Source organism: Panicum virgatum, chromosome 8K (assembly GCF_016808335.1).
Source record: "Panicum virgatum strain AP13 chromosome 8K, P.virgatum_v5, whole genome shotgun sequence".
NCBI classification, from domain to species: domain Eukaryota; kingdom Viridiplantae; phylum Streptophyta; class Magnoliopsida; order Poales; family Poaceae; genus Panicum; species Panicum virgatum.
The window spans coordinates 8,027,060-8,053,198 of record NC_053143.1 but is presented as its reverse complement, the minus strand read 5'-3'; the positions used below and the strand labels follow the sequence as shown (position 1 = coordinate 8,053,198).

Here is a 26,139-nt window from a genome sequence, read left to right as displayed (position 1 = left end):
ACAGCCAACGGCAACCCCATCACCAATAGGGGACAAGTTTGCGGAAGGAAGAAAGGATTTAATTAATCCTAAAGCATGAGCTAAGTAGTCCATAGAGGTTTCGGAGAAGAAACTGCTAAGTCGCTGGGGGGCTTCACGAAGACGCTCCAGCAGACTCTTCTCGCCAGCTCCCTCGTCCTCCACCATATTGACGACCACTTTAGCTGCCACCTCAAGATCCGCCAACTGCTGGGATAGCTCCCTGATCTGCTTCATATCACTGACCGTCTACTTGTCAGCATCAACCTTGATCTTGGTCAGCCTCTCCACAGCATCTGCGTGACGATACATAATATTTTTAAGATCAGTCACTAGTTCATCTCTTTTCAACAATAAGCTTTTAAGCTCTGCCAAAGCAAGCAAAATATGAGCACAATAGAAAACTACTTGAAGGACAAGAACCAAAGAAGGAAAAGAATACCTTTCTTCACCTTGGCAGCAGCCTTGGCCTTCTCCTGCAGCTTGGAGGCCTTATCTTTCAGAGCAGAATTATCCTACTCCAAAGCTTCAACTCGGGCTTCCAGAAGCTTGACATTTTCCGACTGCTCCCGAGAAGACTTCTCAAGAGCAGCCATCTTCTCAAGCTACACTGACTGGTCGGTCGTTAACTGGAGACCTTCTCCAGTCCACCGAAGGAATTCGGCCTGCTCCATGACTTGCTCGGCTAGTTTCTGCCAACAAAGCATGATCAAGACAAAGTACTGGACAACTCAACAAAAGTACTCGAGTACAAAAAGATACTTACAGCAAGAGCAGAATGGCAGCCCAGAATCCCCTGGGCAACGCCAGTCGACTCCACGACCGCCTTCTCCACCTCCTGCTGCGGCCTCCCCAGTGGGATTAGATCAACATTGGCCGCATCCGAGGAACTCTTCGGTCGTTCCTCGCCCTGTTTGTCTGAAAATACAAAGACATTAACAAAAGCAGGATGAAGAAACCAGCCGATTGCACCTAAAGACGCTCACCAGCGCTTGCAGCTGGAGATTTCTTATCCGCCTCCCCGACGGCCACATTCCCTGCCACGCCATCAGCGGAATCACCCAACTGATCGCCCTCCTTCGGCGAGCTAGGAGGCAGCTTGGCAATGCTCTTAAGGGAATCAAAAATTCCCTTCACTGATTCATCAACCCCCTGAGCATCGGGATTGCTACAAAATGAAGTACTCGACGCCTCAGCAAAAATCGAAGAAAGCAAAACAAGCAGTCGATCAATAGTCACACTTACTGAGAGGAGTGCTTCAAGATGAATTTCTTCGGCTTTATAAACTTCGGGACCACGCTCTGTCCCGAAGCACTCTGCCCCTTGGCAGAGCCGCTCCCGCCGGATTCAGCCAGTGCAGTGTTGGGTATTTTAACATTGCAAATAAATCCGCAAGCGTACGGATACCGTTGTAGTTTTCACCCATGAGTATTCAAGGGAATCGTATCCAAAGGGAATGTGTGTGCACTAACTTCTTACTAAGTCGGTCCAAGGACACACCAAGATAAGTGGCAGGGATAGAGAGGATTCCTGAGGTAGCACTAAGGATGAGTTAAGGTCGATCTCTCGGGCTAGAAACTCGCTTCGGGCACCGGCTTACCCCTGAAATGATCAGGAGACTCTGGCCAATGGCTCTACACTATATCCGAACGTGGAGGGCTGTTAAGGACCAACAGGGCTGTCACCACCTGTGGACTACCTCACAGATCGTGGGATATAAGGCAAACGAAGGTAACCCTTAGCCTAGACACCACGTCTATGCTACTGATTACTACCGTAGTCTAACTACGTTTGGTACCCCGTAGTACCCTTAGCCTAGACACCACGTCTATGCTACTGATTACTACCATAGTCTAACTACGTTTGGTACCCCGTAGCAAACTACGGTACTCTGTATAAAATATAGCGACGAACCCGCGAGTAAGAGAATTGATCTCACTCAAAGATAAGTACTATGCAAGAACAGGGAATCACAAATACTAACTTACTTTACTCTGAAAGAAGCCAGTATCTGTAGAGGTACAAGCTTGAAGAAGAACACCGACAGGCCGGCGCTTCCCTGAATTACTCCTCTCTCTCCTCCTTTATTCTAAACACTAGCGAACTAGCGCATCGCCTTAGCAATGTGGTACTACTCTACTCCATTGGATGGTGTGAAAAATGAGGGGTGAGAGAGGTCCCCTTTTATAGCCTGAGGAGGTCGGTTCCCCCCGTATGCATATATGGAAGGAATCAAGGTTGAGTAGGTGCTACTCCTCCCCCAATACGCACCTGGACGGGTGCTCGTTTGGGTTCGGGTGACCCTAGGGGTCGGCCGGCCCCAGACGGCACTCCCCCAGGCCCTCCTTCCTCTGGCTAGCTGGCAGGTGGGCCCTAACCTTATCCCTTGGGTGCATCTTGCTTGGCACACCCATTTCCTATGGGTTGTGGGCCCTTTTTGTAAGTGTAACGCAGGACTGGATCATTTGTGCATTTCTTCTGCATTCACTTGTCTTTTCCCTTGCATTTCGACTGTGGGTGCATGTAGACCATGATTCACCAAAACTCGTGGAACTTGATTAGATATAAGCCCTACAACTAAGTTTGGTGATGAAATGTTATGAAAAGCTGCAGGGGTTGACGGCTGATTTTAGGACTTAAGGGCCGTCAACAACACCCCCACACTTAGCCTTTGCTCGTCCTCGAGTGAAGGAGAAAGGACTAAGGTGAAACATAACTTCCAAAGGTATGAAATGAGCATAAGAGATATTCCAAACCTCACCTTGCACTTGTGAACTTTGAAGTGTCTATTGTGCCATCTCGGGTAGTTGAGGAGTAGAACGGTCTTGAATCAAGTCACCTCAACTCCTTATGTCAAGTAGCTTGGGATTTTTTTTCTTAGTTTTCAAAACAAACCTTGCTTAGCTCCTCATTTGATACTCTTAGATCACTCAAGATGTTTCATTCCTCACCAAGGCCTTTTATGTACCTTTCCTATTCACCTTACTCCTAATGGCATCTTTTTGTGGAGCTGTAGGTATGGAGGATATGAAGGCAAACTTGCTTCTCATATTTTGCTAAGTCAAAAATCGGATCCAAAGGAGAACTAAGTCATAAACCTTTATCAAGATGTGCAGGTGTGGATAATTTTTGTTTGGTGGATGGTGGATGAACTTATTTGCATGATCCATCTTTCTCCCCATTTTTTTCTTGGATACGGGCTATCTTTTTATTCTTCTTCTTCTTTTTTTTGGCATGCCTTGTGGGCATGTGGCATACCTTCTTCCAGTATGCATCTTTTTTTTACATGCCTTGTGGGCATGTAGCATACCTTCTGTTATCGCCATAAATTAACAGGTTAATTAATGGGACGCAAGTGAGTTGGCTTAATGAAGAAATTGAAGGAGGCTTACGAATCGGCTCCTGCGTGAGCATTTGGGCCACATGGGCCATGTATCCTTAGATTTAGTTCAGATTAAGTTAGAGATAGAGTCCGATATGGACATGTAAGTTTAGATTGTTTTCCAAGTCTCCGGACTATAAATATGTACCCTATGACATTAGTAAAAGAAGGACGTCATCACGTTTTCGCAAACAACAACTCTCGGCGCACCGCCACCCCTAATTCTAGGTTTTCATCCAAGTAAGCATCATGCTGCCCTGATCGCTTCTTGCGATCAGGGCAGCGTTGTTCTTGCTTTTACCTTGGTATTACTCGTACTGAAGCGTTTTTGATGGCGAGTAGTGCTAGTTATCTTGATTTTCGTAGCATGATCTTTAGTAGATTCATCGTGCTTTTGTTGCTTATCATCTACGAACATCATGTCATCTCTGTGCTATCATGTTTTAATCTTATACTAATTCTCGTTGCATGAAATTAGTTGCGTAGAGATGACACCCTGTTTCTTTTTTATCTAGTAGATCTAATCTGTTATGGTTTGTTCTTATACCTAAGAATTGGAGTAATATCTGCTTGGTTAGGCCTTGCAAACGGGTTGGATGATCCGGTGACGTATTAGATGCTTTGCCTTAGTCTTAACAGGGAATTGATCCGGGAATCGGCTTTCGCTTGTTCTTAGGCCTCTATTCTGGTTAAGGTTTAGTTATTTATTACGCTCATTAGGCCCAATTATGTGTAGGATGTTCCGATCTAGTAGTGAAGCTTTTACCGTCGTGGATTAGATTAGCTAGATTCAATTGAAGCAGCTTTACAGTTATTTGCTTTATCCATTACCACCTAGATAAGCAGATCCAATCTGACACCGGGACTCAATCGGCTCTTTAAAGCTGATGCAAGAGTCGTCCCGGGGAGCCGACCACGGCTCGGACTAATGTTTACACGTGTTTGTGTATGCAGGCAAATTGTTGCAAGCACGACCGCACCTTCCTGATCAGGTATAGGTCAGGTGGCACGCCCTGCGTCTTAGAAAGCCGCGACGTGTGCCAGGATTGCGGGCCGTTGACGAGGGAGCAGTGCCTGCCAGCGCCTCGGCGACCTCCCGGCTCTTCGTGTTGCCTGTCGTTACTCGCCGGTGGGTTTTGACCGACAACACATTCTGGCACGCCTGGTGGGACACTCATCAGCAATAACGCCCGCCACAGAGATGACAGGACCTCAGGACCAAGCACCGATTCCGCCGGTCACCAAACCTGTCACGTATGAAGAGCTGACTCTAGAACACAAGAAAAAATATGATGAGATCAAAGCTCATTTCGAAGCCGATCTCATCGGCTCTATCAAGAGGACCCGCAACCACGGCATCAGGTGGAAGGGGTTCTCACCCGAAGGCGCTCTCGACAACGTTGACCAGTCTGTACCATCAGAGGAGCGCACCAGAGCCCTGCGTCAGGAGATGAACTACATGGTGGCTCACACGCTTCATCGGCTCTCAGAAAGCTTGGTGAATGAGCTCGAGCGCGTGGCACATCGTCTTGTCCAGGAGGTGATCAAGAACCAGTACTCCCCATAAGGACCAATCCTGGGGAGTCATAAGGGAGAGGCCTCACTTCAGTCTAGGACGCCATTGCCATATTCGCTCACAAACCCAGGACTGCAAGGTTCGCCGATCTACGTCGTCTACAAGATCGGCGGTGACCCTGGAGAAGGCCAGTTCCTGAACGAGCCGCCTAAGGAGATCCCGCACAGCTACACGTGCGTGTACGTACCTGACAGCATCAGTCCAACGCGCGCGGGACATCTGGTGGGCACAGGAGCTTCAGGAGCAGATGCGGAGAAATAGGCATGGCTAGCGAAGTACGCTACCGGGCCGAGTGCTGAGCCCTCGGCCCCAGGAGTTCTGAGTGTGGAGCAGGTCAGTGCAATATTAAGGGACCAGTTCGGCATCCTGCCCAAGAGAAAGGCGATCGGCTATTCTAAGCTGTATCCAAGTGATTACGACTTGATCCCGTTGCCACCCAAGTATCGGCTCCCGGAGTTCACCAAGTTCAGCGGGTCAGAAGGGGCCAGCTCTATCGAGCATGTGAGCCGATACCTAACGCAGCTTGGGATGATCTCAGTGTCGGATCCTCTAAGGGTCCGCTTCTTCTCCCAGTCTCTCACGGGTTCAGCCTTTGGGTGGTATACGTCGCTGCCCCCAGATTCGATCCGGACTTGGAGGCAGCTGGAAGATCAGTTCCACACACAGTATCATTCAGAGGCTGCTGAAGCCGGGATTGCTGACCTCCCCCAAGTCAAACAGAAGCGAGGGGAAAGTGTGTCGGAGTACGTGCAGCGCTTCAGAGAAGTTAAGAATCGATGCTACTCATCGCGCATTACAGAGAAAGAGGCAGTCGATTTGGCAGTTTTGGGGCTCGCTAAGCCGATCAAGGATCTAGCTTTTCAGTTAGAATTCACTTCTCTGGCACACATGGTGTAGAAGCTCACGGCATATGAACACTATCACCCGGAGCTATACCAGGAAAAATTCAAGCGCCATGTAAACATGACCCAAGCAAATGATTCCGATGATTCTGGCGGGGAACAAGAAGTGGCTGTGGCAGAGTGGACCCGGGGGGCAAACCCCGTCCCGTACAAGTGGGTCAAACAGAAGGGGCTTGTGAAAGGCTTTAACTTCGACATGGCCAAGGCAGAGCAGATATTCGATCTACTGCTCAAAGAAAAGCAGTTGAAGTTCCCAGAAAGTCACAAGCTGCCAACGGCACAGAGCTGCAGGGAAGGCTGTACTGCAAGTGGAACCACTCATTCACCCATGCCACGAATGACTGCAAGGAGCTGCGTCAGTAGATCCAATCGGCTATCGAGCAAGGCCGATTAATTCTGGCCCAACACACGATGAAGGTGGACAGTCAACCATTCCCACAAGCTAACGTGGTAGAGCTGTTGGATTTTAGACCTGAGGGCCAGAACTTGGCGTTCCAGATTAACATGGCGGGACCCATGCGCCGCCGTGACGAGTAGAGGAAAGAGGCCGCTTCTGGCAAACGGCCCCAGGTCGAAGACGAGCCGGAGCAGCAACATGTTACTGAAGAACAAGTGTGTCACATCCGCAATCAACTCCCAGCTTCCAATCGGCTTCTGGAAAAATACCAGTATCAGTACGAGTTGCGCCGCCGATATGAATCGGAAGAGGAGGAGTATGACCACCGCACATGGAGAATGCTGGGGAGGCGCCAGGCTATACGCGACCACTGGCATTGCCCGTTCTTCAGGTACTGTTGGAATTCTGGCATGAGCCGATTGCCTACTATCGATGATTGCTTGGAGTGCAGGCCTCGGGGATGCCAGCTAGGCGAGACGTCGGTGTTCCAGCGCTTGGGGCCCAGAGCATGTCACGACGACCACATTGAGCGGCCATCCAGGGATGATCTTGAGCTAGAAGAGGAAGATAAGTATCATCGTCCACGATGGTGTCCTGACGGGCTCAGCCGCTCACAGAAGCGCAGAGTGTAGCGCTTACGTAATCTCGAGGAGGCAGAAGCAAGGTACCTCGATGTGCTGAGGAAAGCGCGTCCGGATCTCGCGGAGCAAGTCAGGCACCCACGAAGGGTGGAAAGGCGCCCTCCAAGGAGGGAGTGGTGCCCCAAGCAGCCAAGAGCCGATGAAAAGCCATCGGCTTGTAACACCCGGTTTATAAAAGGATATAAACCGAGCAATCATATACGTGCCAGGATTAAGTCACACATATATACAACAGAATGAACAACATATCACAGCACATATCACGTAAAATATATAATAAAGCGAGTACGAATCTTATTTGATACATTAATGACAAAAGTCTAGTACAGAGTATGCGGAAGCGTAACACATAAACGATAACTCTCGACGGAAGCTGAGCAGGGCGCCACAGGGACGTCGACTGGGAGATGAACGCCTAGAAGTCCTTGTAGTCCTGGTAGTGCTGAGTGAACTCCCTCGTGTCGGCAGGAACTAAGTAGCAGTAGAGTATTCCCAAGAGGAAAAAGAGTAGAGTAGGCAAGAGTGAGTACACAACTTGTACTCAACAAGTATAACACAAACTATGAGGCTCTAAGGTTGGCTGACTCAACTGCATTAGCTTTTAATATTGGCAAAATTTTATTAAAGCTATTTACTACAAGTGGATGAATTACCATAAACCCAGTTAGATAGTAATTAATCAAAATTTATCATGTTACTACTGAGAACCAAACCAAACCAAGCCACCCGGGGAAACTTGCCTCGTCAAAGGAAGATAACCCCACTAATCAAAAGGAGGATCTGGGCCGCTCATGACCGTGAGCACGGCTAGTATACTAGTTTTACACTCTGCAGAGGTTGCACATCTTTACCCACAAGTCGTGAGCTACGCCAGTTGTTCATCACACTTCCTTAGGTGAGATGACTAGCAAACTCACTACGAGGCCGTTACAAAGAATCTCGTTGGTAAGGCGTAACCGCGAAGAGTTGGATCGGCGACGATGGAACCCACCTCATGGGGGTACAAGCACAGGTGCACAAACCAAGCACAGACCAAGCCGGAGGAGCAGGGACCATTGAAGCTTACCACCCTTTGCCCCGCAGGTAAGTTACTCCAAACCAAAAAGACCTAATTAGTAAGCCAAGACTGTCCCATTCCAGTCTTGTGGTAGCGCTGTTGTCCCAGGTTGTCGCTCTATGAACCGTTCCTTATGGAGAGTGGCCAACCAAGCACTAAGCACCGTGCTGGCCCCCTAAACCATGTTTCTAACAAAAACCAATTTTAACGAGACGTGAGCCCCTCAAACGGGCCACTCTCAGAATTAAGTTGCATATACCATTAATCAAATTAATTAAAAAGGACCAAGTGTGTTGTAGCGCGGCACCTAGCACAACTAACCAAAATGCAACCCAAGGATATATATAAAGGATATAAAGTGGCTAGGAAAGTCCTTATAGGCATACAGTATTAAAATGCAGTATGAAATTATAATTAAAGGTGATAGGTGGTGTTCATGTTATACTTGCCTTCCTCAAACTGCTCCTACTGCTGCTCAAACTGCTCATAAGATGGCTGCTCTGGGTACTGGTACTGGGGCTCCTCAGATGGATCAACGTCTACTCACGAACACATGGCCCAAGACAATACACAACATAAACATACATGCAAACAATAGCATATACTAAGAAATAGTACAACAATACATAAAAACAGCAAAAAAAACTAGTCTAGAACTATTCTACGCATTACAACGATCGCGTGGACATAAAGAACGCCTAAAACGGAGTTAGAACGCGAAAACTAGAACTAAAACAAGGTCCAGGGGCTTTTCAGTAAGAAAAACAAAGTTTCTGGGGGTTTTCTGCAAAAACCGAGGGCCTAAACATATTTAAACCTTAACTCTGGGGTCTAACTCGCAAAAATAGTGGCCCTGGATGGCGGGTTCTATTCTGGGAAAGCTCAGGGGGTCCGTGTAAAAATCTTGGCAGATCTGCAAATACTTTTACACTGCCACGGAGTGCGGGTTGATTTCGAAGAAAAGAAGGGTCTCTTTAGCAAAAGTGGCAGCGCCAAGGGGTATGTTTAGATCTGATCCACTGAATCTCGATCTGGCGGCTCAAATCTGATGGGCTCGGGTTCTAATCACGGACGTCGATTTCAGATCGGGCGGCTGGGGCGATTAGCGGGCGACGGCGGCGGCGGAACGCGCCGGACTCGCTTCTCCCGCGGCGGCGCGGCATGGGAGTCGCCGGTCTTCACCGAACTGGGTGCCCTGGGGGTCTTTTTGGCTTAGGTTTGAGTCGGGAAGGATCAGAGCGACACGCTTAATCCACCAGGGGTGTTAACAAGGCTCGGCGAGGTTCTGGGCGAAGCGCGCAAGGACGGCGGCGGCTCTGCGCAAAGGCACTCGCCAGCGTGCGGTGTTCCGGCTACAAGAGTACGCTATGGGCCTCGATTCCTAGCACAAAAGGTAGAGCGGGTCGAGGTGTAGCTCACCTAGGCTCGAACTCGAGCGGTGTAGACATGCGAGGATGCTGGCGTCGAAGTCCGGCGGTGACGGGTAACGGAGCTCGTGGCCGGGGTCGAAGAAGGGGGCCTCCGGGCGTCTGGGCGGCGCAGATCAACGCGTGGTGCTCCTGCGAGGCCGGTGGAGGGGTCAGCGTGACCGGAGCGGCACCGGCGGCGAGCAATCACTGCGGCGCAGCGAGCTCACCTGGGGTGGTCCTGGCACGATTCCGGCACTACTCGGGGCTGATGTTGAGGCAAAGGTGCTCGGGAAGTCCACTGGAGTCGCGGCGGAGCTAACTCGAGGCCTGTGGTGGCTCGTGGTGCAGCGGAGCAACTGGTCCGCGGCGGAGCAGAGGCGCGGGGAGGCAGATCGGCGCTGAGACGGCGGCTATGGTTGGAGACGGCGGCTGCGGTGGAACAGGGCGCCAGGGGTTGCAGCTGCGTTTAAAGGAGACGGGCGATGATCGCGGCGCACAGGCGATGGAAGGTGATCACCAGGGATCACGGCGGCGAATCTCGGCCGGATTCAGCGTGGGGCAGAAAGGAAGGAAGGGGACGGATCTGCCATGTGGGGCCGGTCGGTCAGAGGGAGCAACTGGAGAGCGACCGCGGGCGGAACAGAGCAGGAAGGCGCTGACGGGGTAGGGCCAAGGTGACGGCGCAAAGGAGCGAGCGCGCGGACGCGGGCTGCAGGCGCGCTGGGCTGCGGTGTCGCTGGCCCGTGGTCCTAGCTGGTCGGGCGGGGCGTCACGCGGGGTGTGGCTTGATGCCGGTCACTGGAGTGTGGGTCCAGAGGGAGGGGGTGCGCGCGGAGGGCGCTGCTTGAGCGGGGAAGGCGCGACTGCCGCACGGGCCGCCTTGTCAGAGAGAAAGGGCGCGCCCTCGGGCTGAGGAAGGGCGAGCAGGCGCGGTTCGCTAGGCCGGGCGGTGCCGTTCTGGGCCGGGAAGAGAGAGGGAGTGGGTGAACCTATGCCGTGCTGGCCGTGGGGGTTGCTGGGCCCGCGTGAGAGGAAAGGTGGGAGGGCTGGGCTGCTAGTTTTGGGCTGGGGAAAAGGGAAGTGGGCCATGGGCCGGTCTGATGCTGTGTTGGGTTGGAGTAGAGTTTTAGGCCCGGTGGGGTTTCTATTTTCTCATCCTTTCCTTTTCCTTTCTAACTCAAACTACTCAAACAAAATCTATTCGAATTCAAATTTAAATTTGAATTCAAAACCCTAGCACTCAAACAAAAAGAGCAATGCAACGGCATGAATGCAACAACAAATTTGTCCTAAAATAAATTTTAATTACTTGTGGAACAAAAAATTAGATTAAATGCAAGACTTAGCACAATAAACCTTAGAAATTTAAATAAAGCCAATTAAATTTATTATTAAAGCTGAAAATTAAATTAGGGTGTTATAAATCCTACCCCCTTACAGGAATCTCGTCCCGAGATTCTGGGCTGGCTAGCAAAGAGAAGCAAGGATGGGATTAAGTTCTACTCACTCCTGAGACGGATTTTCATACCCGCATGTCTTGCGTTGGAAGTATGATGAACCTCATGCTTAATTTGCTCTCCTGACGAGGTCTGGACCTTTACCACTCTTTTGGTAGGCTGCTTCACAAGTTTGTTTCGAGCTGACCAGTTTTGACCAAGAATGATATCGATTCCTGTTGACTCCATTACAATAAGGTCCTCAGGGAAGGTTGCCTCGCCTATCCTTATAATGACTCGAGGACATATGTAACTGGAGATCTGTTCTTTTCTTGATGATTTGACGACCATTCTCTTCTTCATGGGAAGCTTCAATATCTCATGCGTAGCAGCAAACTGCGTGCTGATGAATGAATGTGTAGCACGAGGGTCTATCAACACTGAGGCTGGGAAAGAGTTGACCAGAAGCATACTGTAGCACCCGGTTTATAAAAGAACATAAACCGAGCAATCATATACGTGCCAGGATCAAGTCACACGTATATACAATAGAATGAACAGTATATCACAGCACATATTACGAATAAGACATAATAAATTGAAATACGAATGTTATTTATTACAATAATGACAAAATGTCTGATACAGCGGAAGCGAAGTACAAATACGATAAAAGCTCTCTGAAGCTGAGCAGGGCGCCACAGGGACGTCGACTGGGAGACGAACGCCTAGAAGTCCTCGTAGTCCTGGTAGTGCTGAGCGAACTCCCTCGTGTCGGCAGGAACTGAGCAGCAGTAGCGTAGCCAAGAGGAAAAAGTAGAGAAGAGGCAAGAGTGAGTACACAACTTGTACTCAACAAGTATAACACAAACTATGAGGCTCTAAGGTTGGCTGACTCAACTGCATTAGCTTTTAAATCTTGGCGGAGGAGGTTCGGGGCGAGGTGGAGCGACTCGGAGTGCGAAGGATTTAGGTGGGGTGGCGAGGAACGGCCGGTGCGAGGTCCGGCGGTGGCACTGCACGGGCTCGACTCACGCGAGCTCGAGGAAGCATAAGGGCGAGGGGAAAACGGAGACGGCTCTGGGAGACGATAAGCTCGAGCTTGAGCGGCGTCGAGGCGCGATGGCTGATGCGTGGCGTCGCTCGCCGGCGGCCAGACGCCGGTATGGCGTCGGGGCTGCACAGTTGTGCACAGGAGAAGCACTGTGTACCCGTTTGAATCAATTTGACTCAAGTTTGTCCCTCCAAAACTCAAATTTTGATATAGAAACTTGAAATTTGGCCAAAATAAAAGTTGTAGAGGAAAAGAAGATCTACAACTTCCGTTTTGGGCGAAAGTTGATTTGAAGCTCGGATCGAGGAGAAAACCGTAGACGAACACAGCTAAAACAATGTTTAACGCGCGGACTCGGTTAACGCTAATGACGTGCTTAAGCCATGATTAGCGATTAAACACGTGGTTAGCGAGCACGATTCACACAGGGGTGTTACATGTTTGGTCCAAAAAAAACTGCAGTCTGAGTTTGATGAACAGTGCTCTCAGACTTTGGTGTGTAGATTTTTACGTCAACACAGCCGGAGTTGTAGTCCAAATGGGAGCAATGCTGAAGTCGCTGCTCCGACTGGTTGTGAAGGCCGGACGACATGTACCCTGAAGAGCGAAACGAGGACGAGAAGGCCACAGCCACAAGCAAAGAGGAGATAGTGAGATAGAGGTGAACACCTACAAGCAGAACGCCTGTCGGCGAACCAGCGCCGCCACTGCGTGTGACTGAACAGCGTCACTCGACGTCCTGCCGCCGCCGCGTTCGCTGTGCTTGAGAAGCTCGAGCTCTGTGTGTGCCTCGCTCACTGCGGGGAGCAGCGCGGGCAGCGGCCTCACAGGCCCACACCGCGTGTGCCCGGCGTTGGCTAGCTGGAGTGGGTGGCATGGGCTGTAGGCGTCCGACTTGTTGCATGATGTTAGCTATCCTACAATAACTCTTGTTCCATTGGATGCCATCCAAGCAAAGTATCACAATTAGAAATACATTTCACTTGCAGTTTTATATTTACCAATGTTTTTCTTGATCATATTAAAAAATCATGTCAAAGTTACCCAAACTATGTTAAATTTTGGTTGCTATTTTTATATCTTGCTTCAATAGGCTGACAATAGTTGTATATATATAAAGCAAACTCTTATCTATCTATTATCTTATTATTTGCCCAACAAACGGAGCCTCCACATTCGCTCTCAAGTCTTAGAAATTCTCACGTTAATCAAAAAAAAATAGACAAATAAAAATTACCCACCACTACCATTATGATAAAAATTAGCCTAAAATACCTGTGTGCCTAATTAAAAATTATCCACCACTACCATTACGATAAAAATTAGTCTAAAATATCCGTGTAACTAATTAAAAATCACCCACCAATACTATTATAAAAATTAAATATAAAATATCATTTAGCTTGTATCAGTTACAAACCTATACTATTAATAAAAACTAAAGCTAACAATAATCAATCAAAATAAAAAGAAAATAAGAATAATTATATGCATAATATTATTAAAACTCAACAAATCAAATTGTTATTATAGGTAGAGCATATTTGAATTGTTTTAACCAATAATAAGACATAATTTACAAAAATAAACAAGGTGATGTATGGTAACAAATAGTATAATCTTTAAAAAATTAGTATGGATACAACGACATGCAAATTTTTGAATTTTTAATACTAGCCGCGCAAATGCGCGGGCCATACGCCTAGTTATCTTATTATTTGGCCAACAAAAGGAGCCTCCACTTTCGCTCTCAAGTCCTAGAAATTCTCACATTAATCAAAAAAATAGAAAAATAAATATTACCCACCACTGTCATTACGATAAAAATTAGCCTAAAATACTGTGTGCCTAATTAAAATTACCCTCCACTGCCATTACGATAAAAATTAACCTAAAATGCCCGTGTAACTAATTAAAATCACCCACCAATACCATTATAAAAATTAAATATAAAATATCATTTAGCTTTGTATCAGTTACAAACATATATTATTAATAAAAACTAAAGCTAAAAATAATTAATCAAAATAAAAAGAAAATAAAAATAATTATATGCACAATATTATTAATGCTACTTTGCGTTTTTCCTTCGCTACTCGAAATTTCTAGTTCGAGTATAGTATTTTTTATGTGATTCCCCCATGTTGAATAATAATCCTCGTCATCTCCATAGTTTTCTAATAAACTTAAACACCCACACAATCTCGATTTGACACAGCAACACTTTTCATGGTAGGATCGGACCAACGGAACAGACTAACTACAGTATGCAGTCGTCTATTTAGACAGGCGACTTGCGACGACTGGTTAAATAATCGCGTTCGACTCGACCTAATTAACAGGTGTAATCTAAGGCTTAGTGACCTGCTGACCTGGTACTCCAAAAGGAGAGCTACCCGTCCTCCGTAAACAAACGCCACGAAAGTCATCATTAAGGAGCGGGTTAAACTTTAAACCGAGTAGCTTATCCCCTTGACCGGGCGGGGTCATCAGGGTCACCAAATTAAAGCAGCCGCGTAATCGCCGGCAGCTTTATTCCCTTCACACGAGTCACCACCTTTGCGACCACAACGCGCGCAGGCACGGGAGGGAAACCGCTGTTGTCCCGGTTTCCCAACCGGGAACGCCTGTCCGGGACAAAAGGGGGTGCCCTTTTGTCCCGGGTGTGGCAACCGGGACAAAAGAGGACCTTTTGTCCCGGTTGGTAACACCAACCGGGACAAAAGGTGCAGCCAGCGCCCACGTGGCTGGCGCACCCTTTTGTCCCGGTTGGTGTTACCAACCGGGACAAAAGGTCTCTTTTTTTTTCATGTTTTTCTTTTCTCAATTCTTTTTCTATTTCAATTATACTTTTGCATTTCAATTAAACTTATGTATTGGAATTCAGTGTGTATGATCTCCACTAATATATACATATATATATAGTTACTTATATAATATTTGTCCTAGATAGTTTTCATATATAAATTAATTCACTTATATATATATGTATACACATATCTATACATGTGAATTCCTTTACATATGAAAATGTCTAGGACTAATATTATATAAATATATATATATACACATATATATTATTGGAGTGCTTATATATATAATACATACATACTCCATCATATTTGCATAGGTATATTCGTTCTTAATTACATAGTAGAATTCGCCTTTTGGAAATTTAATACATACATACATACTCATAAATAGAAATTTAATACATACACACACATATATATTTACATAGTTATATTCGTTCTTAATTACATATATACGCGTATATTGTCATATTTACTGTGATTGTCAATATTAGATATTCCATCATAGTAGAATTCGCCTTTTGGATCGAGGATTTGCTCAACAATAAATCCGGAGAATTGTTCTTGAATCGCCATAACCTTTTCCTCCGGTATGAGTTTATCGCGCATCTCCCCGACCTATGGAAAAAGGGGATAATTAATTTCGACTAATTAAAATACGAGTTCAAATATTAACAAGTTTTTTTACTTACTTCCTCCTCCCAATCTGTCCAGCCCTTTGGAGGACCTACCAGACCATGGATGTTCTCGCATACATAGTATGCGCACAATACAGTGCCTGGTTTCTGCCTCATGCACTTTAAGAGAGAAGAAATTATCAGGTATTTACATGAATATATAATAAAACTAATGAATCGTGCAACGAATCATCCAAGCGCGTACCGGAAAATCTGTCTTGATCTTCAATTCCTTGTCAAATTTGCCTGGATGATTTTTAGCGAATTCTTTCCAAACCCTGTGCATGATTAGAACAATTATAGTCAAGTAACAAAGTGATTCAAATTATCGGTCACCGACGGAGTAGTGGTAGAATTACTTTTTCATCATGTTAAGAAGATTTTCGTATTGTTCTGGAGGTCTCCTCAATGAGTCCATAACCACGAGTAGGCTCTTCTCGGGAATTATGACAATTAGGACAAAGTGTTCACTGCAAGATTATACGGAGGCAGTTCTTGGTAGTTAAGGTTTAAACAATTCGATTATAGAATAGAAAGAGTTAGACGGAAGGAATCACTCACGCAAAGTTGTAAGGAAACAATATCATTTGCTTGTTGTGATAAACGCTTATGTACTTGAACAACATTTGGAATATCTCATCGGGATTGTCCCGTAGAAGCCTCCAATTACAAGTAATTGGGTCGATGAAGCCGAGGTGAGAGTATCCCTTTCTTCTGCAAGTATGTATCTCCATTCTACATGATACCGAATAAATCAAGAGATCAGTATGTTGAGATCATGCAAAACAATACGTAAGGAGAGTAAAATACTTACAGAACCCACAAGCCGACCATAGAGATGTCGAGGGCCTCCTGATGGAATAGTTGGTAAATTTCTTCCCAGTTTATCCATATAATGGCCTCCCCCCGTAAGAAATCGTCATCTTTAATCTTTGCGCCCTGCATGAAGATGCAATCGGCCATCGCACGCATGTAGTGCTGGTGCAGCTTATACATTTGCGTTGGAAGCACAGACACTACTTCGGGGGGTACAAGAGTTTTGCCGATCTCAAACGTCCATTTGACGACCACATCGGCCTTTGGAATATCTTCTCCCCCTGCAATCTGAGCGGCCGTCAGGTTTGATTCTTTCAGAAATGTAACAAAGTCTTGTTCTTGCGTCGTCTGTCCCACTACGAGAGGCTCTATTGATTGTTTCTTTTGGGCTCCGAGCTGTGGAACGTCGGACGACGACGACTTTGATTGTCTCTTCTTTTTCTCAGTAGTTTTGATAATTGTGCGTTCGTAGTCTGAAGGGGGGTCTCTCGGAATGAATTTTCTCTTATTTGCTTCGCACATTCCCTTAAAAAATTTCAAATCTATCGGATTTATCACTTTCTCGGGCTCCGGCTTCGGCTTCGGCTTGAAGTGCTCTTTAACTCTTTCTTGAGTTATCCGATCGCATTCTTCAAGGCTCATGTCCCAGGGTTTAATAGGAGCCTCCTTGGTTTTCTTCTTCTTTTCCTTCTTCTTTGGAGGCTCCCTAGCCGGTGCAGCTACCTTCTTTGCCGGCGGCCGTTTCTGCTTCTTTGCCGGCGGCGGAGGGGGTGACCATGGAGGCGACGGTGACGCTTGAGTGTTCATCGGCGCATGAGATGATGGTGATGGAGAATGTGCCGGTGAACCTTGCCGAGACAGTGCTGCCCTTGGGGAGTTTTGCGGAGATGCCGGTCTTGGAGAGGCATGCTGAGATGCCGGTCTTGGTGTTTGATCATCCGACTTTAGGACAATGTATCGCTTATCCCATAGGATGTAGCCATGAATGGCTTCTGCTAGTGTCCTCTCCCCATCGCCTCCAGGAATATCAAGCTCGAGCGTCTCCCAACCCTGGCACACCTGCTCCACGCCAACTCTTGTGTATCTAGGCGGAATTTGCTGCCCGTGGTACACGTCGCCTGGTTCGGTTGGCATGGCGGTACCGTACGCAACAGTGAACATTAAGTTCTTAACGGCAGTCTGCAGGTCACAAGGTGTCCGGTGGGTGATCTCATCCACTGGAAATCGCTGCGGGGCCGACGCTTCAACGGCGGCCTGGATCCCCGTGGGCTCGGCGGCGGCGACGTCTGTGGAAGCGCAACTGCTTTTCCGCTGAGACAGGTGATCGGCTGCGACACTAGGCTCTGGAGGCAACGTTTGCGCTTGCTGTTGCTGGCTCATTGCTACGGCCACTTGGCGTTGAACCTCTTCCTCCAGTCTTTGATCGTGTGACATGAGCCGTTCCTCTAGCCTTCGCAAGTGCTCCCGCTCATCATTCTTTCTTCTTTGCCGGCTTCTATATGACTCAATGTAATCCATGAACCCATACTTCCACGGAACCACGCCTTTGCCTCTTGTGCGGCCCGGATGCTCTGGATTCCCAAGGGCGTAAGTCAGCTCGTCCCTCTCTCTATCCGGCTTGAATGTTCCCTCGGCCGCTGCTTGTATGGCCTCCTGTAGTTTCTGGGCTGCTCGCTGGATGTTTTGCCCATAGATGCAGTCACCAGTCAATGGGTCCAAGCTTCCCCCGTGACCATAAAACCAGGTCCTTGACCTTTCAGGCCAGTTCATGGTCGCAGGTCGGATGCCTCTGTCAAGAAGATCCTGCTCCATCTTCTCCCATTTGGGTACTGCAAGCTTGTAGCCTCCTTGGCCTAGAGTGTGATGGTACACTTTCTTCGAGGCGTTGTCTTTGGCCTTCTGCACCTTCTGAAGCCCAAGCTCTGAAGACTTGTATTCCACAAATGCATCCCAGTGACCCCTGAGCTTTTCGAGCTCGCCGGTAAATACGGGTGTGGTCCCGGTCTTGATATATTTCTTCGTCAAAATTTTCTTGAATGATCGCAGTTGTTCGGCCATCTTACTCAGGGTCCAGCGCTTGCATATCTCTTCGAATTCAGCTGGAACCGTGAAGTTTTTCTTAAGCTCCCGCCAGCACCATTCTTTTTCTCTTTCGGGTACCGCATCCCGTTCCTCGCTTGGATTGGAAGCTTTCCAGAGCCTAAAGCTGATCGGGATGTGGTCCCTGACAATACATCCGGATTGTCTTATGAATTTTTTGGCGGCAGCTTCTGGAGCGATCGGTTCGCCATCTGGACCAACTTCCGTTATAATGAACCGCCCTTCCAGTTTTTTGGTTGGGCCTCGCTTCGTCTTTTTCTGCTGCGACGATGATCCAGACGGCTATAAAAAAAACATTCATAGTATTCATATAGATTCAGATGAAAATATGATTGTCACTACAAATAAGTATAGTTTTGATATGTACATTAGCACTTTGTTCAGCAGCAGCGTCATCCTGAATAGATGGTGCCTCAATTCCATCACCGGACATATTCAAATATATGTCGGTATTGCTGCCATCATCAGCTTGTTCAGCGACATCTCCTTGACCTTCGCCAATCATATTCAACAGGAACTGTTCGTCTTCCGCGTCTGTGTGTCGCGGGTCCATCGTAACTAAAATATGAATACAAATAAAACCCTTAAAAATTATCTAAATAATCCACTCCAGAAATTTGCGGCTAGGGATAGGCGGAGGGCCGAGGGCCGAAGGCGAAGGGCTCAAAGCCGAGGGCCGGAGGCGCACTGGGGCGAACGCGGAGCCGGGGGGGACGTGGGCTCAGGGCGAGCTATGAGCAGAGACGGAGAGAATGATTCTTTTGCATTTGGGGCTTCCTTGCTAGGCTTTATTGAATTGGGTCCATATATGATACTCTCTCCATGTCACAATAAGTATAGTTTTTTGCATCCAAATTTTGTCCCACAAAGAATGTAGTTTTAGCTTGTAATGAGATTCATCTAATTAAAGCAATACTAATTATACTCTCTCCATGTCAAAATAAGTATAGTTTTTTTCCTATATGATTTTTTTGTTTGATTTTCTTTCGGGAAGATCACATCTAGATATAAGTGTCACTATCTAATGACTACTTGGCTGCAGGTAATTGTGATGGATGGGGTGCTTCCATCAAGTTTGGCCCTGTCCACATGATATTTTAGGTGGTCCATTTAGTTTGCCACAAAATTCTAAGATCTTTCAATCTACGTGCAGCGCAAGAGAGTCATCGGGGTCTTATGTTCTTATTGACATGTGGTTTTTTATCACTTTTTTGTTAAGTCCAAGCCAAAAGATTCTCAATTTTAATTTGAATCATTTGTTGAGTAGAAATTATAATATCTGTGGTCAAAAAGGAAATTATCATCAATTAAAGGTTAGGGCTCGGTTGTAAGACGTATTTCGATTTTAAAAAGCCAAACTTTACCAATTTTTTGACCAATAATTAGTCAAATTATATACATATATATTTAGTGCACAAAAGTTACATCACTATATTCATACTCAAATCAAAGGAATTTAATGATGAAGATTCTGTAACTAGCAACTAAGAATATATAATGATGAATTAAGGGTCAAAATCTACCGAGACTTTCTCCTATAACAAAATACAGCCGACATTGATAGAGCAGGCGAAGTGCTAGAGTAGGTAACACTGTCAAGTGACACCATAAGAGCATGAACGAGACAAATTCTAGATGAGGATCGACATCACAGATCGGCATGTGTAGTAAGACAGAAGTATCCACTAGACGAATTAACAGCTCTCAAGGGATTGGAGAAACAGTATTTCAATCGTGAAGACAGGTCTCAAGTACCCACACAACAGGGCGGCGACGCGGCGGCGTGCAGTGGAGGCCGCCGACGAGGGCGTGCGCGCGGAGTGGAGGCCGGGGGCGGCGAAGACGAGGGCGGCGGACATCAATGGCGGCGGCGCTCGGTGACGTGGGCTCGCGCGGCGGGGCTCTGGGCGGCGACGTCGACGGCGGCGGTGCTCGGGGAGCTCGAGCGGTGGGGGGAGCAGGGGAACGGACGGCGGGAGGGAGGAAGGGCGAAGGAGGGAGGAAGCTAGGAAATATATGGGGGGGGGCCTTTTGTCCCGGGTGAAGCCACCACCCGGGACAAAAGGACCTTTTGTCCCGGGTGGTGGCTTCACCCGGGACAAAAGGCCCACCCTTTTGTCCCGGGTGAAACCACCACCCGGGACAAAAGGACCTTTTGTCCCGGGTGGTGGCTTCACCCGGGACAAAAGGGGTTTTTGGGCGGGCCGGGAAAATTCCCAGCCCGCGGCCCACCTTTAGTCCCGGGTGGATCTACCACCCGGGACAAAAGGGGCCCGTTTTCCCTCGTTCCCGCCTAATGTTATGTTTGTTTTTGTTTCTTTTAACTTCTCTTTTAAAATTGGCTTTCATTTGTTAATTCAGTTAATAAAATTATGATTCCAAAAATTATGGAACAAAATTTCTTATCTCTATATAAACTTGATACACGCAACAAAAATAATTAATTTTCATTCAAGTGATTGGGTCAATGAAATATCTAACTTTTTTGAAATCATATTTGTTATTTTGACCATGCAAAAATATATTAGGTGAATTTTTTTTTCAAACTGTTGCTTTTCGATAGAAAGTGGATTCTATCACGATATTAACGTTTAAAAAGTGAATTTTTGATAAAATTAAGCAATTTCATGATATTAATGAGTAGTGTGTGAGTTTGAGAGATAGTGTGTGTTAGTGAGATTGTGTGTGTTAGTGAAAGAGTATAGTGTGTTAATGTGAATGTAATTTCATGAAATAAATAAAATTAGTTGAGTAATCCATTATTGAATGAAAATTATAATTGAGTCTAGTAATTAAGTGAAAAATATATAAAATAATATAAATAACACATAAAATATAATTGTACAGTACATATATAATAAAAGTATTCGAATTGCGATTATGTTTTTATACAATAATATAAAATGATTCAAGTACATGAAGGATTAGCGGTAACAGACTTTCTCTTCACAAATGTCCCTTGATTATGATCACGGCGCAAGTATGGAGCATCATCATTGGCTAGCAGGATGCATGGATCAGCATTTACTTCGAAAGGTGGAATGGCAACAAAATTATTATATTCTTCTGAAAAGTCTGTCTTGTCCTCCACTCCAACGATGTTTCTCTTTCCTGATAGAACTATGTGTCGCTTAGGCTCATCCTTTTGCTTGTTGATCCCCTTCTTTGGCTTGCTGGACATGTCCTTAATGTAGAAAACCTGAGCGACATCCTGGGCTAGGACAAATGGCTCGTCTCTATACCCAAGATTGTTGAGATCAACTATTGTCATCCCATACTCATCTTTTGTTACCCCTCCTCCAGATAGCTTAACCCATTGGCAACGAAATAGAGGCACCTTGAAATTGGGACCGTAATCCAGCTCCCATATCTCTTCAATGTAGCCGTAATATGTGTCTTTTTTTCCATTATTGTCCGTGGCATCCATACGAACACCGCTGTTTTGGTTGGTACTCTTTTTATCTTGGGCTATCGTATAAAATGTGTTTCCATTTATCTCGTACCCTTGGTATGTTAAGATATTCCAAGATGGTCCCCTAGCCAATAAGAACAGTTGTTCACTTATATCCATGTTATGCATTACATGCTTCCGCAACCAGCTACAGAAAGTGTTCATGTGCTCACGTGTAATCCATGCCTCAGACTTTTCCGGGAAATTGGAGAGCAGAATTTTCTTGTGTTCCTCGATATATGGGTCAACCAAGGATGATTGTTGAAGAACCGTATAATGCGCTTTCTTGAATGAGAAATCATCTGTGCAGACATAAGATTTCTTTCCTAATGTACCCTTTCCAGTTAGTCTCCCCTCATATCGCGATTCAGGGACTCCAATCAGTTTAAGGTCATCAATAAAGTCAACACAAAAGTCAATGACCTCCTCAGTTCCGTAGGCACTGGCGATGCTTCCTTCTGGACGAGCTCTATTACGAACACATTTCTTGAGTACCCCCATGAACCTTTCGAATGGGAACATGTTGTGTAGAAATACTGGTCCAAGAATATCAATCTCTTTGACAAGGTGCACTAGAAGATGTGTCATGATGTTGAAGAAAGATGGTGGAAATATCAGCTCAAAGCCAACAAGACATTGCACCACATCGTTTTGCAGCTTTATCAAATTCTCCGGGTCAATTATCTTCTGAGAAACTGCGTTGAGGAAGGCACATATCTTCACGATGGTTAACCGGACGTTATCAGGCAGAATCCCCCGCAGCACAACCGGAAGAAGTTCGGTCATAAGCACATGGCAGTCATGGGACTTGAGATTTGTAAATTTCTTCTCTGCCAAATTTAAGATTCCTTTTATATTGGATGAGTATCCAGATGGAACCTTTATACTGCTCAAGCAGTCAAACATGGTTTCTTTCTCTTCCTTGCTAAGAGTATAGCTGGCAGGACTTAAGTATTGTCGTCCATTATCTCGCTGTTGTGGATGTAAGGCATCTCGTTCTTCCATACGTTGCAATTCTTGACGTGCTTCTACTGTATCTTTTGTCTTTCCGTACACTCCCAAGAATGCTATCAGGTTGACGCAAAAATTCTTCGTGAGGTGCATCACATCAATTGCATGACGAACATCTAAGACTTCCCAATATGGTAGCTCCCAAAATATAGATTTCTTCTTCCACATGGGCGCCATTCCATTTTCGTTCGGAACAGGTTGGCTACCAGATCCCTTTCCAAAAACAACTTCTAGATCTTTTACCATGTTGAAGACGTCTTTACCACTACGGTGCATCGGTTTTGTTCGGTGGTCCGCTTGGCCTTTGAAATGCTTGCCCTTCTTTCGTACCGCATGCCTGATGGGAAGAAACCGACGATGACCCATGTATACAACCTTCTTACAGTGAGTCAACCATATATTATCGGTATCATCTAAACAGTGTGTGCATGCTTTGTATCCCTTGTTCGAATGTCCTGACAAGTTACTAAGAGCAGGCCAGTCATTGATCGTTACGAACAGCAATGCTCGTAGGTTGAAGTTTTCCTGTTTGTATTCATCCCACATCCGTACACCTTCATCGCCCCAGAGCAATAAGAGTTCTTCGACCAATGGTCTTAGGTACACATCAATGTCATTTCCGGGCTGCTTTGGACCCGGGATAAGCACTGGCATCATGATGAACTTTCGTTTCATGCAGAGCCATGGTGGAAGATTGTACAAACAAAGAGTCACAGGCCAAGTGCTATGACCACTGCTCATCTCACCAAAAGGATTCATGCCATCCGTACTCAAACCGAACCTTATGTTTCTCGCATCCAAAGCAAATTTAGGGTACGTTCTATCTATTTTTCTCCACTGCGACCCATCAGCGGGGTGTCTCAACATCGAGTCTTTCTTGCGTTCCTCTTTGTGCCATCGCATCAACTTAGCATTATCTTTATTTCTAAACAGACGCTTCAAACGTGGTATTATAGGCAAATACCACATGACCTTCGCAGGAACTCTCTTCCGGGGAGGCTCTCCCTCGACATCTCCAGGATCATCTTTTCTAATCTTGTAACGCAATGCACTGCATACGGGACATGCATCCAAATTCTCGTACTCGCCTCGGTAGAGGATGCAGTCATTGGGGCATGCATGTATCTTTTGCACTTCCAGTCCCAAAGGGCAAACAAGTTGTTTGGCTTCATACGTTGTGGCAGGCAATTCATTGTCCTTAGGAAGCATTTTTTTAACAAGTTTGAGTAATTCACCAAATCCCTTGTCGGATACACCATTTGTCGCCTTCCATTGCAGCAACTCCAAGGTGGTGCCAAGTTTCTTAAATCCATTTTGACAATCTGGGTACAACAACTTATGGTGGTCCTCTAACAACTTCTGGAACTTCAACCTCTCCGTTTCACTCTCACAGTCTGCCTGCACATTGTGCAATGCTTGCCCCAGATCGTCGCTGGGATCATTTTCTGCTACATCTACTTCGGGCTCTTCCATGGGAATATCGTCATCGAATGCACCGATTCCAGCATTCCCGGGAAAGTGGTCGTCAAAATCTTCTTCTTCATTGTCTTCCATGGTAACCCCCTGTTCTCCGTGCTTCGTCCAACAAACATACTTTTTCATGAAACCATTTGCGAAAATGTGGCTGTGTAGAATTCTTGAAGATGAGTAATCCTTGTTATTGTTGCAATGAACACACGGGCAGCACATAAAACCATTCTGCTTGTTTGCCTCAGCCACAGACAAAAAATAATGCAGGCCATCAATGAATTCTTTCGAACGTCGGTCAGCATTGTACATCCATTGCCGGTCCATCTGCATTTTAAATAAATCGATTTGAATTCTTTACACGTATCGAATAAATAAAATATATCAAACCTAAATTAAACTAAATGTAACATAACATGAATAATTAAAAGATATGCAATATCTATCATACATCTTGATTAATTAAAAGGGGTACTTAATCCATTACAGAACTTAACAAAGGAGTACTATACATGAAATTTAAAAATTCGGTAAACATCACATAGGTTTTCAACCGTCCTTGCGTTGGAACGCAGAATGTTCTAACGGATTTCTTGCTGGCGCAGAATAAGATGGCGGAGCTGAAACCTCCGAGTTTGGTGGTGATGAACCGTAACGCCGCAATAAATCCTCAAGATCAAACGGAGGTTCCTCGCCCCTTGCCATGCATTCTCTATATTCTTTTTCCAAATAACGGAGCGCTGCCCTATGAAAAGCACTAGGTTTTTTGGACCGACGACCTACTCGAGTTGTGCCCTTCTCTCCAGAAGGACAACGATCACCCCCACCGGCGCCACTCCCTCCAGCTGTTGAAGCCATATTTTACTGAAAAATACCTTTATTTTCCACAAAATTATAAATTCTTACCATTACAAAGCAAAAATTATTTACTATTACAATTACAATGATCAGATTAATAACTCTTGCAAATAACAATGAAATTATATAAAAAAGACGAAATGTATCATTAATCCTCAAGAAATCTCTAATTAATTGAAAGAAATCTCTATAACTTCTAATTACTTTGACACCCTTCAGTTCCAGGATTACACTCTTTTCAATATCCAGAAACCCTCTAGAAGAAAAATAAACCTTTATTTCTGAAAATGTATATGTCAGTAACCTCAACCCTGCGGTGATGACACTGCCTTTCGGGGGGACACGGTGCGGTACAAGGATGTCACCAATCGGCTAGTCGCAGCACCAACATTTACGATTAATAGGCACAGCACTTGGCACAGGCAGCATGCTCGTTCATATGCTCTCAGTACAACAACGGCATGCTGACTGCGTCAAATGCTGTCTTCTTATCAATCGGAAGTGCTGGTGATGCGACCAACCGATTTGCGACGTCCTTATAGCGCATCGTGTATCCCTGAAAGGTAGTGCCATCACCGTTGGATGGAGATTAACGACGTATACTTGTTTCGAAATAAAGATTTTTTTAGCTTCTAGATGGTTTCAATGTGAGCCTGATTAAATACATCACTAGAGTGTCAAAATAATCCATTCATAATACAAAAAAATCTATAATATACTCATTTCATTAATTCATTCACGAATAAAAAAATCAACTATCCACAATATGGTCATATATACAAGTACATCACATGAAGTATCTACACTCATTCTAAAAATTTCTACTATCCATATACTCATCTAAATCTAAAAGAAAATTACGCCTACATATGCAATCTAGCTAGCTAAATGTCCAAGAAATGAGCTAGCTACACATTTTCTCTATTTCTAAAGTATGAAATGAGCTATACAAGCCAAGGAAGAAGAGAAAAACAAGCCCCAAACCTTTAGAGCAGATGGATGGACGGGGAATCAAAGATCTCCACAAATGTGGTGAAGAAATGAGCAAGAACTCCTCTATCCCGAGCCAAGAAC

General features: G+C 45.8%; 1 protein-coding gene across 1 annotated transcript; it reads right to left on the bottom strand.

Annotated features, from left to right (window-relative positions):
• Positions 1-267: 267 nt before the first annotated feature.
• On the bottom strand, positions 268-24,519 carry LOC120645384. The gene is made up of 8 exons (XM_039922175.1): positions 23,487-24,519; positions 22,855-23,387; positions 21,923-22,701; positions 21,223-21,814; positions 1,005-1,128; positions 785-936; positions 461-533; positions 268-314 (listed from the first exon to the last, which is right to left on the bottom strand). Exons 1-8 carry the CDS (start codon positions 24,517-24,519, stop codon positions 268-270), a joined length of 3,333 nt encoding a protein of 1,110 aa, XP_039778109.1.
• Between the last annotated feature and the right edge of the window lie 1,620 nt (positions 24,520-26,139).

Bases quoted from the DNA above. Each gene is read 5' to 3' on its own strand.
- LOC120645384 (XM_039922175.1), bottom strand. From the start codon at position 24,519: ATGTACAATGCTGACCGACGTTCGAAAGAATTCATTGATGGCCTGCAT. The intron at 21,815-21,922 runs GTCTGAGGCATG...CTTATTGGCTAG, and splicing joins CTCTCCAATTTCCCGGAAAA to GGGACCATCTTGGAATATCT. The intron at 937-1,004 runs GTGAGCGTCTTT...TTGTATTTTCAG, and splicing joins ATCTCCAGCTGCAAGCGCTG to ACAAACAGGGCGAGGAACGA.